Source organism: Centroberyx gerrardi, chromosome 4, assembly GCF_048128805.1.
Source record: "Centroberyx gerrardi isolate f3 chromosome 4, fCenGer3.hap1.cur.20231027, whole genome shotgun sequence".
In the NCBI taxonomy this organism is placed as follows: domain Eukaryota; kingdom Metazoa; phylum Chordata; class Actinopteri; order Beryciformes; family Berycidae; genus Centroberyx; species Centroberyx gerrardi.
The window spans coordinates 29,465,032-29,480,563 of NC_136000.1; the positions used below are offsets into that span (position 1 = coordinate 29,465,032).

The 15,532-nt window shown below is 45.1% G+C and overlaps 2 protein-coding genes across 4 annotated transcripts in view; both read right to left on the reverse strand.

The window, feature by feature from the left end:
* Positions 1-608: 608 nt before the first annotated feature.
* Positions 609-5,820, reverse strand: adat1 (adenosine deaminase tRNA specific 1). The gene is made up of 9 exons (XM_071911269.2): positions 5,679-5,820; positions 4,802-4,870; positions 4,543-4,597; positions 4,149-4,279; positions 2,996-3,590; positions 2,748-2,893; positions 2,410-2,509; positions 2,104-2,190; positions 609-741 (listed from the first exon to the last, which is right to left on the reverse strand). The coding sequence occupies exons 1-9, from the start codon at positions 5,818-5,820 to the stop codon at positions 609-611; spliced, it is 1,458 nt and encodes a 485-aa protein (XP_071767370.2).
* Positions 5,821-13,370: 7,550 nt separating this feature from the next.
* The window catches only part of wwp2 (WW domain containing E3 ubiquitin protein ligase 2), a 44,489-nt gene continuing 42,327 nt past the window's right edge, over positions 13,371-15,532 (reverse strand). For all 3 annotated transcript variants that reach the window (XM_071911281.2, XM_071911279.2, XM_071911280.2), the window contains 4 exons: positions 15,276-15,380; positions 15,062-15,158; positions 14,350-14,422; positions 13,371-14,226 (listed from right to left, as the gene is read on the reverse strand). In XM_071911281.2, coding sequence (XP_071767382.1) covers positions 14,127-14,226; positions 14,350-14,422; positions 15,062-15,158; positions 15,276-15,380 — 375 coding nt within the window. In that variant the 3' untranslated portion in view covers positions 13,371-14,126. The remainder of the gene's footprint in view (positions 14,227-14,349; positions 14,423-15,061; positions 15,159-15,275; positions 15,381-15,532) is intronic.

Sequence of the window (15,532 nt, forward strand, 5' to 3'; positions counted from 1 at the left end):
GGGCTATGGGGTATCCAATACAGTAGAACATTATTCATCTAAACGTCCAGACTGCCCAGATGACCCGATAGGCTTAATAAATGGATATTATGGAGATTAGGGTTAAACCAATATATCGGTTTGCCAACATTGACCTTTTATTAAAAATCGGATATCAATCAGTCAGTATCATCTACCTCTGATATGATCCAGTATGGTTGATTACATATTTATTGTAGAATTGATCAATACTACACTGGCTGTCTATGGGAAGACCTTAACCTGAACTGATTCTAATGAGACACTTTGATCAGATTCTACACAAGTATGCGGGAGTATGTTAGACTATTATCATCCTGGGTTTCAGTGGAGAGTTTTAGTGTCCCATGATGGTCTAAATGCTGTTTCAGAGGCTTTTCAACCCTGACAAGAATAAAATGACTACTTTTTGTGAGGCGTTCATATCAGCGAGGCTCCGAATATCCCATGTGGGACTGTAAACGCCACCGGTTACCTGCTGACCAGTTGCGTTTTGTAACCCTTGTCCTCCGAGTACGTGCGACAGAAAAACGAGCGTTTCGGCGACCTTGGCGGAGGCATTTGAAGCTGCAGAGAGGGGGGGGGGGGCTTCAGTGGAACAGCAGAAGGCCTCGGTCGCTGCGCGGCCACAGAGGGAAAGCCTGGTCACGCAGCTGCTGCCAGGCCTGCTGGTAAGACTGGGACGCCTGCTTGTAGTCCCAGTAGCTGTGCAGCTCCTTCCCCCTGCACAGACACACATAAGAGACACACACAGAAAGACTCCGAATCAAAACCAGGTTACTGCAGCAAACTGGTTAAGAACATAATGTAAATGAATGTAAACGGAGCCAGTCATTCATTTAGCTATTCCAGTCTCCAGCTCTGCATGAGAATGACAAAACTCCCATCAGGCACAAAACTCGCAAATCCAGAACAATGGACACTCCCTGTTACCTTCAGTTAATACACATCACATGTCTTTATTGCTAAATAGATGCAGGGCTGATACTTTAGCTGTCCCTCCTCACTAGACAAACCATTGTGGTCGTATAAAATCTTGTCATTGTATGCTTGGGGTGTGTGTGTGTGTGTGTGTGCTGCGGGGTCCCATGTGTGAGGCAGGACTGAGCCGGGATCAGGTTATCTGCTGGAGAGCTGAGGAACAGAGGGACCACTGTTCTCCTTTGGAGAGGATTCTTAGCCATCAACACACACACACACACACACACACACACACACACACACACACACACACACAGAATGCATGTGAACAAGAACAACCACAGAGATGCACACATGGAGACTGACAGACAAAATGCGAGCATGAAAAGCCACAAACACAGAGACACACACACACACAATGTGCTGTATAATCACAGAAAGCTGTGCGACATCCTATATGCTTTGGCAAGGAATAGAGGACAAGAGTCATAATGTATTCAATTGCCAAAAAAATACAATATAATGCTTGGAGTGGCAGACTTGCCTCTATGTCAATTATTGAAGGAAAAAGCCCAATTCTTTTTTAGCAGATATTATATTTAGATGGTTCTTTGCAGCAGTCTTGGAAGTGGAACCATTCACTTGGCTACATTTTGCTGTCCCATAGCACCAAATAAGCATAACATATCTGTGGGGGGTTGATAGGGTTGTTGATCAATACCAATAAATCAATCATTACTTCACCAGCTGCAGAGATATCTGGCTTCCAGAACTCACTTTCTGGCCTAAACTCTGGTTTGGAACAAAAACTCCCCACCCACTGGCGTTTCAAGACTCTCCCTAGACTTTTTTTAATATTACGATGTTACTTGTGATGCCGGTGACACACAAATGTTCGCTTTCAGTTTAGCATGACTCACTCTGGATCAGCCACGCCTCAAGTACCAGAAGGGTGGGGTATAGCACCAGAAAGTTTAGATCATCATTTTGGTGATGTTTTAAATGTTTCTGGGGGCCGTGGAACCCGCTCAGAACCAGGCGTATTATCGGTGACGTGTGCAGGCGCCGAGCTGAGAATAAGACCTCAACGATGGCCGATGTTCTCGGAGACGCGACATTTTCATCCGATAGGAGCAAAGTGTGAAAGGGGCTATTGTTCCGAACCTGAGAGAGTTGGGAAGGAGGGACGGGTCGGTGGCTGATACTAGAGACAGGAACGAATGGAAAAGCTCCACTTTGCAGAGAAGAGACCTGGAAACAGAGAGAGAGAGAGAGAGAGAGAGAGAAATGTCAATCAAACCCTGGTCTAAATCTATAAACATATGTTGTCAGTATGTAGAGATGAAATGCAGTAAAAAGTGAGTTCATGTGATGCAATCAGGGCATATAAACCGTGCATTGAAATATTTTTAATGTACTGGAATCTAATCCTTTTCCCCATCAACAGTAGTTACAGTGTGTTGTCTCTACCTGGCTTTAGCTGTGCCAAGGGCCTTCTTGGTGACTCCATGTTTGTAGCCGTTGGCAGTGACATCTAGTGGCTGCTCAGTCACATTACACCAGCTGATAGCTGGAACAGACAAACAGGACGTTTACTGGCGTGACTGAACAAAACCAAAAACACACAAATGAGCTCCTAGAAATGTGTGACAGAGATACAAAGAGTGAGTGGCAAAGGATATACAAATGCGATATAAGATTTGAATTCTTTTGTGTCCTAATTCTTTTGGGGTCTGCGATGATGAGCTATGACAAGAAAGAAAAAACTGAAATTCTGTAGTGTATGGGCCGTGGTGCGGCCGCCCTACCTGCTCCACAGGGGGAGATCCGGCCCTGTCCAGCCTGGTGTTGGAGCTCGGTCTGGGCCTGGCTGCAGGGGAACTCCAGGCCGGACTGGAGCAGCGCCGGAGGACACAGCAAGAAACCAGCGGGAAGGTCTGACACATGGGAGCACCTGGGGAGGACAGCAGGGCCTCACCTCAAACCTGTTCTTATTCTCTTACACAGAAGTCCTCGATTTCTCGAGACATCCCCAACAAAAACCCTCGCTCCTCACCTCGTGACCACGGCTCTCCGCATGACCTCGCGGCTATAGGGACACTTCCCCACCACGACGGCGCCGAAGTAGAGCGCATCCCGCAGGTAGTGGGACAGCAGCGCGCCCTGGAAGCCCAGCACCCCCCAGCGGGCCAGCTTGTCACTGCAGGAGAGCGACAGAGTCGGCTCTCCTCGCCCGGGCTTCACCCGGAGCGCCCCGGCGCTGTGGTACCCTGCCCCGGGGTGCAGAAGGTCGGCCGGGCCACCCGGGACACACTTGGCCCCGGTCCTGTGGACGTCTGGGACCTGTGGACTTTCCGCGGGTGTTTCTGCAACGTCGCTTTGAGGCGGATCTTCACTTTCATCTGTATTCGAAGTAGAGGATTCTGGCTGTTTTGTGTCTCCTCTGTTCTTTGGCTTCTTCTCTTCCGTCTCCTGTTCCTCCAGACGGGGAAGCTTAATGTTTCGTCCGTCACTCGGCTCCTTGGCTTTCCGTTTCAGGTTTCCACCCCTGTCGATCCCTTCATCGGTCCCTTCGGGGGGCTTCACAGGTCTGACAGGAGGGCAGGGCTGGGACTGGCTGTTGGTCATGGGGATGATGGAAGCATCGCCGCCTGGTAACGCACAAAGGTGGCATGTCAGCTTTCAATGTGGACAAGGACAGACTACATGTGTTTTCAGGCATGAGAGTACAGTAGGGTTCAACCAGTATGGGTGGAAAACAGCAAGAGGGCGCTGTTCCTCCAGAGCAAACGGAGCTAAAGTTTTCAGAGTTTCTGGCAGTGGCAGATGGTGGAAGGAGTGAAAGGCAGATGGAAAAATCACTACCAACATGTTGATTCTCTTCAGGGAGGGGAAGGGGGGACAGGAAGCAACGGGGCTTATGGGAAATGTAGTCTTAATTTGGAGAAACACTAACAATACAACTGGTGTGAGATAGAAGCTACCAATCGTCTCGACCATACTCTCGTTGGTTTACAGTGATATATTGATGTTTACAAATTCTACATGTAGCACCGCAGTACTGCAGCAGTACTGTAATAGAAGTGTAGTAGCACTGTAGTACTTTGGTAGCAGCTGGCAGTGAGCTGCTGCCAGCAGTGAGTGATTTCCTTGTGACTCGGAACTTTCCAGACAGCCAGTAAGGGAAAGTGGAAGCATGCTGGACTCACAGGGAGTGTGACTGGTGAAGAAGAGGAAGGAAACTCCTGGCTGCAGCCTCCACTTCCCCTGCTGATCGGCCTGACAAAACACCAAGCTGTGCTGACCACACACTGCCCTGTTCAGCTCCTGGGTCAGGTACCTACACACGCACGCACACACAGACACACACACACACAATGAAACACAGTGAAATAATAAACAAATTTAAGGAAAATGGGGAAATCTGACGTACACGCACAAAAACAGACATGCATATGCACAAATGTACATAAATAACATTGTATTACCAAAAGGTCAGTCTTCTTACTTTGGATAATGCTAGTTACCATCACATAGTGTATGCTAAAGTGTTAGCATGGAGCCTACTGTCACTCAACATAGTGTATGCTAAAGTGTGCTAACCTGATGCATCCCCTTCTGGCAATGACTTCTGCATGGCTGTCATTGAGAACATCACCTGAAGGGATGACAGAGGAGTATAGAGGAATATGAAAACCTTATTTCTCCCAAAGTCTGCTTTTCAGAAATTATGACAAACCTTATTTTCATACTGACAACACATGATGGAATTTTTACATTGGGATTTGACTGGGTTTCCTGGGTGCTACTGTCATAAGATTTACATAAAAAAACACAAAAACAACAACAGCACAACACAGACCGTTGGAACTCATAGCTGTGTGTCCAATACACTTGGTCCCCGTTCCCAGGGAAACAACCTCCTTTTCAACTGTGAATAGAAAAGGATAGCTCATTTGTTACATTTTGCATATCTTAATATTTTCATATTACCTGTATTTTCATATCATGCAAATGTTAAAGTCGTTTTTGTCTCAGTATGTTCTACTGCTGCACACCCTATACATGCTGTAAATTCATATACTTATTTTTACACTCGTATATTTTTAGTTTATATGTTCTGGTGTTGTATAGAGAGAACGTGACACTAAACTCCATTCAATAATGTGGTAGTTTTAGCTGTCTTGCTTGTCGGTAAACGTACATATCTGTTTAAAACCTTTTACAACTCGTTAGGAGCCACTCTGCAATTCGGCATACATCCAATACCACAGTAACACTTTATTTCAATAAAGTTTCAACGTTTAGCATAGGTTTGCCTCCAATTCCCACAGTCCTCTTCCACCAAAATACTCAGTGGAGACTGGTAGCGAACAGTATGAACCATTTGTAAAAGTTGAAATTTTACTGAAATAACGTGCTGCTTGCTGTATTGACTATATGCCGATTTCACCAGCAGACCCTAACGATTCGTAAAAGGTCTTAAGTCATGTTCTACCGGGTATGAATGTTTGCCTAAACGCAAGGAAGCATTAAACTGCCAGATTTTTGAACGACGTGTCGCGACACCTTCCCCATACGAGATAACGGCACTTAATCAGGGACAAGTGGCATTTTACTCACTACCACAAAGTCTGTCCAGCTACAGCACTTTATTTGGCTGAGTAGAAATAAATACGCATTGCAGTGAAAATATATGGATAAAATGATGCATTTTGCAGTTATATCCACAGTCCAACCTTTGCCAGTGTTGACATGCTGGGTGAGTTTTACAACAGCGGCCAGCAGGGTCCACTCTCTGCCCGGCTCAGGCTTCCCTCTCCGGGGAAGCTCGTGGAAACGCTCGTAGCATAACTTGGCGATTTCGTCAGCAGTCCACATAGTCATACCGGAGGTGGACGTGTAAATGGAGACTGAGGGGCATTACAAATTGAAATTTTAATGGATTTTAGTATGTGGTTTAAACATTACGAATATCTCTATTAAATTCATCCAAACTTATCGCTTCTTGAAACACTCCGAGCCGTTCCGAGCTAAGGAATAACGTACTTCCGGGGCACGGGTCTCTTCAAATTTCACAATAAAAGCTCCTTCAGTTATGCCATTAAAAAAAATGGAGTAAGGGCCGGTTTTAGCCTGCTATATTAATTAATAGAAATAATAGATGGGCAACTTGGGCGGTAGGTAGCCCAGAGGTTAGAGAAGCACACTAGTAGTCCGAAGGTTGCCGGTTCGAATCCCTGGCCAGATGGCACAAAAATCTGGCAAAATGACAGCTGGCAACCGGAGGGTTGTCAGAGTCAAGATCAGATGCAAGCTCCTGCCATTGTGCCCTCAGGCCTCTCCAGTTTATGGCTGTGTGTTTGTGTATGGGGTGTTTGGATGGGTTAAATGCAGAAGATTAATTTCCCCATGGGGATTAATAAAGTAGTATTTTATTCTATTCTAATTTATAAAGAACAATTTGAAGCAGGGAAATTGGGAGGTAGTGAAGCAGCATTTCTAAGTTTGCTGCCACCCTATGATTTGAGTCAGTGGAGGGCAGATTGATTTACCCTAAAATAAAAAAATTCCTTCATCCAGATTTTAACATAATCAACTCCATAACATTTCTTTTCATTGGATGAGCTTAGTTCTCAAATAAAATTAAAACCTAATCCAGTGAGACTTCTCACCATAGCCAATATTTACAAAACTAGAAGGCAGTCTTATTCAAACTCAAACTGAAAAGTGACAAAGAAAACAATTAAATCAACTAACTCAAGCCTATACTCAAACTTCAATGTAACTATATCAGCAGATTAACACTTACATTGTTTTTGTTTGTCTTGCATTGTTAAAGTCACATTGAAATTGTTAACTTGATTACTTATATCACTTATATATATATATATATATATATATATACTTATATATATATATATATATATATATATATATATATATATATATATATATATATATATATAATTTTATTTCATTTATTTATTTCATTATCTATTTTATTCTATTAACTAATATTGTTATTCACATTATTTTTTGTTAATTTCATTCCTTAACATTGTCTTTCATAATCATAATTGTGCTTTGGCAACACATGTCAAATGTCATGCCAATAAAGCCTATTGAATTGAATTGAATTGAGAGAGAGAGAGAGAGAGAGAGAGAGAGAGAGAGAGAGCAGCGGTGGTCGAGCGAGCTAGAGAGTGAATGAAGAGAGGGAGCGGTGGTAGCGAGAAAGCCGGTGAATCAGAGAAATAAAACGTTATTTTCTGATTGTTTCACAGCAGTTAGTTGTGAAGCACAAATAAACACGCCCACACCCCCGCACACCTCCGCACAACCCTGCGGGAAGTGCCGCAACACCTCATTTGGTGTGAATACGGCCACACTGTGCAGCGGACGGGTCTGCTTCAGAGCTCTGTGTGTTTGTGCCTGAACACGACGAGAAGGGGGGGTGGGCAGTGGGCGACTTTGGGGGCGGGCTGTAGGCTGCCCACCCAATCAGAAGTTAGAAACGGTACTGGTATTTTCTGTGCTATTTTTCCATTGGCTGAACAAAACAAATTTTTTTCTTAACTTTTGATTGGGTGGGCAAGACGCACGTTTGGGTGCCCATAGCTACCGCCGGCCTTGACTCAGCTTGCCTCCATCTTCATTTCGACTCAACCACCTATTTGGTCTTTCTCTTGACGCAAAATTACGTATAAGTATATAAGTATATAAGTATATAATAAGTGCTCTTGTAGGAGCTTGTGAATACAGTATATGGAATATCAACAATATGCATCATTTTAATCACTTTAACTTACTTAAAGTAGATAGAAAAACTAATGGTATCACCACTATTCGTGGTTCTTTCACTTCCCCTTTATTATAAACATGATATTGCAGTAATTATAGCTTGACACAACCAATTTATCAATAAATAAAGTAATTTTGGGGGGCACCTTGAGAGAGAGAGAGAGGGTGAGGGAGAAACGGCTTTGAATTCACAGACCTGAGTTTTTACAGATGTTTGCTGCGATGAAGAAAAATGAACAGCTGTGCCTTGAACTGACTTCTGAGTCCAATCATCTGTGAACTAAATTCAGCACAGTTTGTTGCTTGATCTTATGTCAAAAACAGACTCAGAATACTCTCTCTGCATGGTCTTCTTTGATAGCACCGTGACTTGTCTGGACACAACAGCAGCTCGAAAGAACTATTTTCTTATCATATCACAGCTCTGTGCATGAATAGCTATGTAAAGAAAGCAGAATGGCTGTTTCCTCATCTGCCTCAGATCCAGCCTGTAGATGCCGTCCTCCTGGCCACCGTCAAGTCCGGAAGTGATGCCTTTTACTCAGTGATCTCCACCAGCCCACTGCTCTACCTCACCCATCCCTCCTTCCAGCCCCTGCGCAGACCCCTCACACTCACCCTCCCCTGTCCCCCAAACCCCAAAAAGAAGAGGGCGGGACAGGGGGAGGAGCCAGAACGCCACAACATCCGGCCGATCAGTGCTGCTGCACTGTGGGACCAATGCTCTATAATTCTGGGCGCGCGCGCACACACACACACACACACACTCGAAAACAGTTACACAATTCAATGGATCCAGTGCCATTAGAGACATAAATGTATGTTGGTGAAATGACAAGAATCACTCTGGTAAGTTTCTATATCTCATTATGATGTCACAACAACAGAGTTCTTTAAAAGCAGACGCTGAGCTGGAAACCAGTCATGTCGCTAACAGATGAAGACTGACAAGGATGGAAACTGTAAGTAGAGAGACACTTAAGCAAAACAGACTGTCAACATCAGGATGGACGTCTGTCAATAGGAACATCGTTGAGGAGACAACATGCAGCATCCAGCAGGACTCAGAAGAGGGTTCACCATTTCTCCCATGTGCCATAGACGCAGACAGGACGATGTCCAGTCCCTGGAGCGTGCCGACCGCACCGCTCCCCCAGGCACCTTTGGAATTCCAGGTAGTCCATGATGAAGTGCTGTCTAGCACCTCATCTGACTACCTGGTTCAGGTGTTCAAGGGGCAGGGGTGCTTTGGCAAAGTGGCCCAGTGCCTGAAGTTGGGCACAGACAAAAAAGTGGCTATAAAGGTGCTCAGGAAGGGGGCTGATGCCATGCTGGATTTCAATAGAGAGTGGGCCATGCTGGGAATTGTCAGTTTTTTGGATGCAGACATGTATCACTTGGTGCGGTGGCACGAGTGTTTCATGCACCGAGGACACCCCTGTCTCGTCTTCGAAATGCTGGACAAGAGTCTGCATGATTTTATGAAGGAGCGAGACGGTGAGCCCCTATCTCTCCAAGAAATTAGACCGATTGCAAAGCAGCTGGTTACGGCCTTTGCAGCTTTGAAATCAATAGGTGTGATCCACGCAGACCTAAAGCCAGACAATGTAATGCTGGTGGACTGTGTGGACCAGCCATTGAAAGTCAAGCTAATTGACTTTGGTCTGGCCATCCCTGCCTCGGAAGTGAATCCTGGGGAAATCTTTCAGGCGCTTTGCTACAGGTCTCCAGAGGTCCTCTTGGGCCTCCCAGTCACCGAGGCCATAGACATGTGGGCCCTCGGGTGCATCATGGCCTACATGTTCCTGGGCACTGAGCTCTACGATTCACGCAGCAAATATGACGCAATACGACTCATTGTGGAGATGCAGGGACTTCCTGAACAGCACCTGCTCGATGCCGGTGTCTATACTGACATCTACTTCAAACGTGACCCAGACGTCTGGAGGCTGAAGACACCAAAGGAGTTTAAAAGCGAAACTGGAATCAAGTCCCGAGCGAGCAGGACTCACATGGTGGATTGGCTCCCTGATTTGATATACCTCTACCCAGAGGAGGCAGAAGGGATTGAGCATGAGGACATGTGGGCATTCATAAACCTCTTGCAAATGATGCTGGAAATTGATGCTGAGGAGAGGGTCACGCCCAGCGACGCTCTGCAGCATGAATTCATCACTATGAGCCACCTGAAGGACTTCTACGCCACCAGCTCTCATGCGAAAGAGTCTTTCCTGGCCATGAACATCTGCACACTGCGGGACTCGGCCTGTAACTCAATCCCCAGTGTAACCAGCAGCGAAGAAGACATAGAGGTCCAGGATTTCTCTCATGACAGCTCTTCACCTGCTGCTGAATCTGATGACAGAGCTTCAGTCACCTCTGTCCCAGTTAACAAGGCTTCTGCTACCTCTGTCCCGGTCGACAAGACTTCCGCTACCTCTGTCCCGGTCGACAAGGCTCCCGCTACCTCTGTCCCGGTCGACAAGACTTCCGTTACCGCTGTCCGGGTCGACAAGGCGCCCGCTACCTCTGTCCCGGTCGACAAGGCACCCGCTACCTCTATCCCGGTGTACAAGACTTCCGCTACCGCTGTCCCGGTCGACAAGGCTCCCGCTACCTCTGTCCCGGTCGACAAGACTTCCGTTACCGCTGTCCGGGTCGACAAGGCGCCCGCTACCTCTGTCCCGGTCGACAAGGCACCCGCTACCTCTATCCCGGTGTACAAGACTTCCGCTACCGCTGTCCCGGTCGACAAGGCTCCCGCTACCTCTGTCCCGGTCGACAAGACTTCCGTTACCGCTGTCCCGGTCGACAAGGCTCCCGCTACCTCTGTCCCGGTCGACAAGACTTCCGTTACCGCTGTCCCGGTCGACAAGGCTCCCGCTACCTCTGTCCCGGTCGACAAGACTTCCGTTACCGCTGTCCCGGTCGACAAGGCTCCCGCTACCTCTGTCCCGGTCGACAAGACTTCCGTTACCGCTGTCCCGGTCGACAAGGCTCCCGCTACCTCTGTCCCGGTCGACAAGACTTCCGTTACCGCTGTCCCGGTCGACAAGGCTCCCGCTACCTCTGTCCCGGTCGACAAGACTTCCGTTACCGCTGTCCCGGTCGACAAGACTTCCGTTACCGCTGTCCCGGTCGACAAGACTTCCGTTACCGCTGTCCCGGTTGAGAAGACTTCTGTCCTGGGTGATAGGGCTGCCACTACCACTGACCCAGCTGATGAGGCTTCAACCGTTATCTCCACTGAGGTCAAGAAAAAAAAGTTCAGACCTGTTAAAAAGATGCGGCGATTCTTCTCCAGAGTGAGGAGGGCCATCCGTCGTTGCTTTACCCGTGCTGAGGAGTGACAGGCTTCATTTGAACTGCCGCTCCCAATTCTGATTTTTTTCCCACCAATCCATCTGACACATCTGAGCAAAAGAATCAGAATTTAGCACCGAGGCCGGCACTGTGAATGCAGTAGCTTCATATGAAAAAAAATAAAAAAAATAATTGCAGCACCTCTGACTCCATCAACTTTTATTCAACAGTATCACTGAGTATCATTTAGATTTGCAAACAAGATTTGCCCTCCTTGGTCTCAATCAAGACTCAGCAGCAGTAGAAACAAGGCTACTTCCACATAGTTTCAGCTAGAGACTGTCTCAGCTATAAAATGTTAACTTATTTAAGGAGATGTGTGGAGGTATTCAGCTTTTGATCCTCTTTATACTTTTCAATATAGACTTCAATGCATCATCTATTAATGCAGATATCTGCTATCATATGCAAAGTCACACGTTAAACAATCAAACTGATGTTCATTACATTGAACTGCATGGTAATATAAAGTATGGTAAATTTTAATTAGTATTTGCTTTTCATCATTCATTTAGACAGCAGAATTGTATGAAACTGTATGAAAAGTCTCAGTTTAGCTGAGACTTTTCATATAGTTTCATGCTGCAATGGCAATAAATCTTTTAAAGGGGCCCTATTATAGGAATTCAAATTTTCCTCTATTTATCTACAGTACATATAATATAATAATGCACTGATATGAGACTGAATTCATACTCAAGTATCGCAAGTCTCCCAATGTCTTTCTCAGCCAGAGGGGATTTCGCTCATGGTTGACCTGTCATCAAAACAAAGTTGACTTGGGGGATTAAAAGAAAAAAAAAAAAGTACCCAAGTCAGAAATTCTGTACAACATAACCTGTTGCCTGTTGGATCCACTTGGCAACATAATAATTATCCTAGTGTTGTAATTGTCAGTTTTAGCTTATCTCATCCTATTAAAATCATAAGCTGCTTTTCTCTTACAGCTCTCTAACTATCTTGGTAAGGACATGTGGATGCAGGGGGGTCAGGTATTTTTTTGGCAGGAAAATAGTCAAATTTAAAGCTAGCCTATTGAATATCAGCACAAAATGTGAAAAGAATATCGGTATCGGCCTTCAAAAAGCCACATCAGTCGAATCCTGTTGTCAGTCACTTCTGCATTGGAACCCAAGTTTTACTTTAGTTTACCAACACCACAGGAACAACATGTATGAATTGTATAACTGAGTGCTGTTATTTGATCTGAATTATGGCAGTATCAGTCATAGCTAAGAAAAAACGTCTATACACATGCACCTTTATTACATGTTTGCAGTTAGCCAGAGTTACCATCATAACTACCAGTTGTTTCAATGAAGCTCATTAAACAAGCTTGTTAAGCTGCAGGACTTCCATCGGGTTTGATTTTCTAACAAAACAGCATGTGAATGCGGCCGACTTGAAAGTGCTGGATGTGGAACTTTCCCTCCATCACATGCTCAGATGTTAGCTGTTGTTGCTAATTTGAATGTGTCTCGTCTCGTTTTCGGTAGCTATCACTTGGAACCAGAGGTTGGGACTCGAGTCACATGACTTGGACTCAAGTCACAGTTTTAATAGCTTGAGACTTGATGCATGAAGAGAAGACTTGAGACTTGACTTGACTTGGGTTCTGGTGACTTGGGACTTGACTCTGACTTGTACTTTGATGACTTGAAAAGGTTTCTAAAGTCTTGACTTGAGATCTTGTGTTTGTGTAAATGACTTAGATTGAAAGTGATGAGATTTGTTCCAGCAGACGACTGAATTTAAATTCTGTTTTCTGAATTTGTATGGAATGATTGAATTTGAAGTTGAAACTGATTATAGAAATCAAACTCATGATGCTCTTACCAAGTTTTTATCCTATTAAAACCATATTGCATTGAAAAGATATTGATACTGGACTGGATTTTTTGTTCTGACTGGTAATCTACATTTAGACTTGGGACTTGACCTGAGACTTGTGCCTCAAGACTTGAGACTGACTTGGGACTTGAGCAAAGTTGACTTGGTCACACCTCTGCTTGGAACATACTGTATATACTCAGCAGTCTAGAGATGTGAGTGATTATTTCCCTCAAAGACGCCTTGATCCAAGCTTGATAGTAAAAACGTAAAGGGACATTTCGTAATATTAAGCTGTTTCTGCTCTTTATCGACCTCTATTGGCGACCAGCGGGAATTGCAACAACATTGATAGAACTTTCCTCCTCCTACACACCCCCCTTCAGTTACAGTAGCCTGTAACTGACATAAATAAAGTCACAGTTTCACGACTGTTCAAGATTGGAGTCTCATTTATTTTAGCTATGTACAGGAAAAAAAAAAAAAAGCAAAATTTCACAATGAACAGAAAAATAAAATCACATCTCACCACTCTAGCCTCTGCAACAGAGGTACGCTAGTTCGTGATAACAGCTCTTCGTCTCTCATATATGGACACACACATGCGCTCGATTCCTCTCATACACTCTTCCTCTCTTGCTCTCTCTCACGTCACTTTAAAATGTAAAAAAAAAAGAAATGTATTTCTCCTCTGGTAGATATGATATAGTGTATTTGCGTGTAGCTGTGCTGTTGTGATTTTGCTGCTGATATTAAAACTATCCTGTTTCTCTTGTTTTCGGTGCGTTTCTAAGCGGTGAGCGGAGGTGTGTGTGTGTGTGTGTGTGTGTGTGTGTGTGGGGGGGACTCTGGTCAAATATACTTCTCTGGTCGCTCCGTCCTTTCAAACACATACGCACTATTTGCATGCGTGTTCACAATGACGCTGCACGTGCGCACACACACACACACACACACACACACACACCTTTCCTTCCCCTGTTCCCCCGCCTTAATCCCACCATTCAGTCCAGTCTCGCGTTACAAAACATGATCGTCCCCCCCGAGGTGAGGGGGGGAGGGGGGCTTCGATGTACAGATCAGATGACAGGCGGTTTCGTAGCCCTGTGATTAAGAAATGAAAAATAATGATACAAAAAAAAAAAAACTATCCCAACAAAAGTTTCTCCTCTATCCGTCTTCCCTCTCCGTTACTCCTGTCCGAATCCCTCCGTCTCCTCGATGGCGAACAGCAGCTTCTCTCTCAGCTGCTCCAGGCTTCTGTAGGGGGGCAGGTCCAGACGATTGAAGCTGTGGGGGGAAGGGGGGGGGGTGTATCAGTTACTGATTCAGAAACACGGTGTACGATCAAAACAGATAAAGAAAGAGAGAAAGAAAGAGTTGATAATGTCAGCGGTGGGAACGGTCACTCACCAGGTGTGGCTTCTTGGAAGCCAAGTCTCCTTCCCCACCTTGTCTATACAGAACTTCTGGGGACCGTTACTCCCTGCAGGGGGGAAAGACACGGACAGTCTCAGCCTTTTTGTCAAATGTCAGCTTGAATTTTTCATCACAGCTGCTTCCGAAAAAAAACCCATCTTCCTGCTTGCTGTTGTCAAAGTTCTTGGAAAGGTATTGAATAAAATATAAGCTAATGTCTGACTTGGTTTAACCGCATATTTAAATGGGTAATGACTGGTCAGTTGACATCTTTGCTTTTTTTGCACCGTTGCTCCACACCAGATGAGTTAATAAAACTCACACTTATTTGGTGCATGAGGCAATAGACTTAGATGGGGAAAAAACATAAATCAACTGTGTCTCCATCAAGCATTCAACATTGCTTGTGTTGACAAAGCATTTGTGTGTTCATTTGATTGAGAGCTTCATAATCAACTTTCACATTTGGAAGTTTATTTCCCTCTCATTCTAGGACCAGTAAACCAATTTCCCAGTATGTTCTGCTGGGAACACAATAAAAGCTTCTCCCACTTTCCATAACCGTAAATGCAAACTGTAAGCTAGCCTAAGAACCAAAGTAAGTGCATAGAACACTGTCACTTACACCTATTATCTTTAAACCACAGGAGATCCTAAAGGTCAACAGAAAGGAATGTGGATTTGTGTGAATTTTCTTTTCCTTTACCTATGAGTTCAGCGAAGCCTCCGACGGGAAGCCGGCAGGTTCCTGTGACGAACTGCAGGAGACGGATTCTCTTCTCGTTGTCCATCTCCTTCACCACCTGCGGTGAGACGGGTCCATATTTACCATGTGAAAGCTGAGTGAACAGTATTTTCTAGTAGTATTTGCCGTCTGGAAGCTGAGGAAACAGCTGGTGATCGACAGTGTGTGTTCCTACCTGCCAGAACCAGTGGATCTGCTTGCTGTTCTTGGTGTAATGTCTGTAGATGGTGTTCTTTTGCCAGTCGGCCAAGTCGATCTCCTGCATGCCGCACAGCATCAGCTGAAAGGAACGAACCGGAGGAAACGCATTAGAATAATAGCTTTGTCGACCAAAGAAGAAGAAAAGAAACGGCCTGGATCGGAATACAATCTCTTAAAATCTATTCCCTGCATCTCGCACACAGAAACGCACACTGGCGAACGACTTTTAGA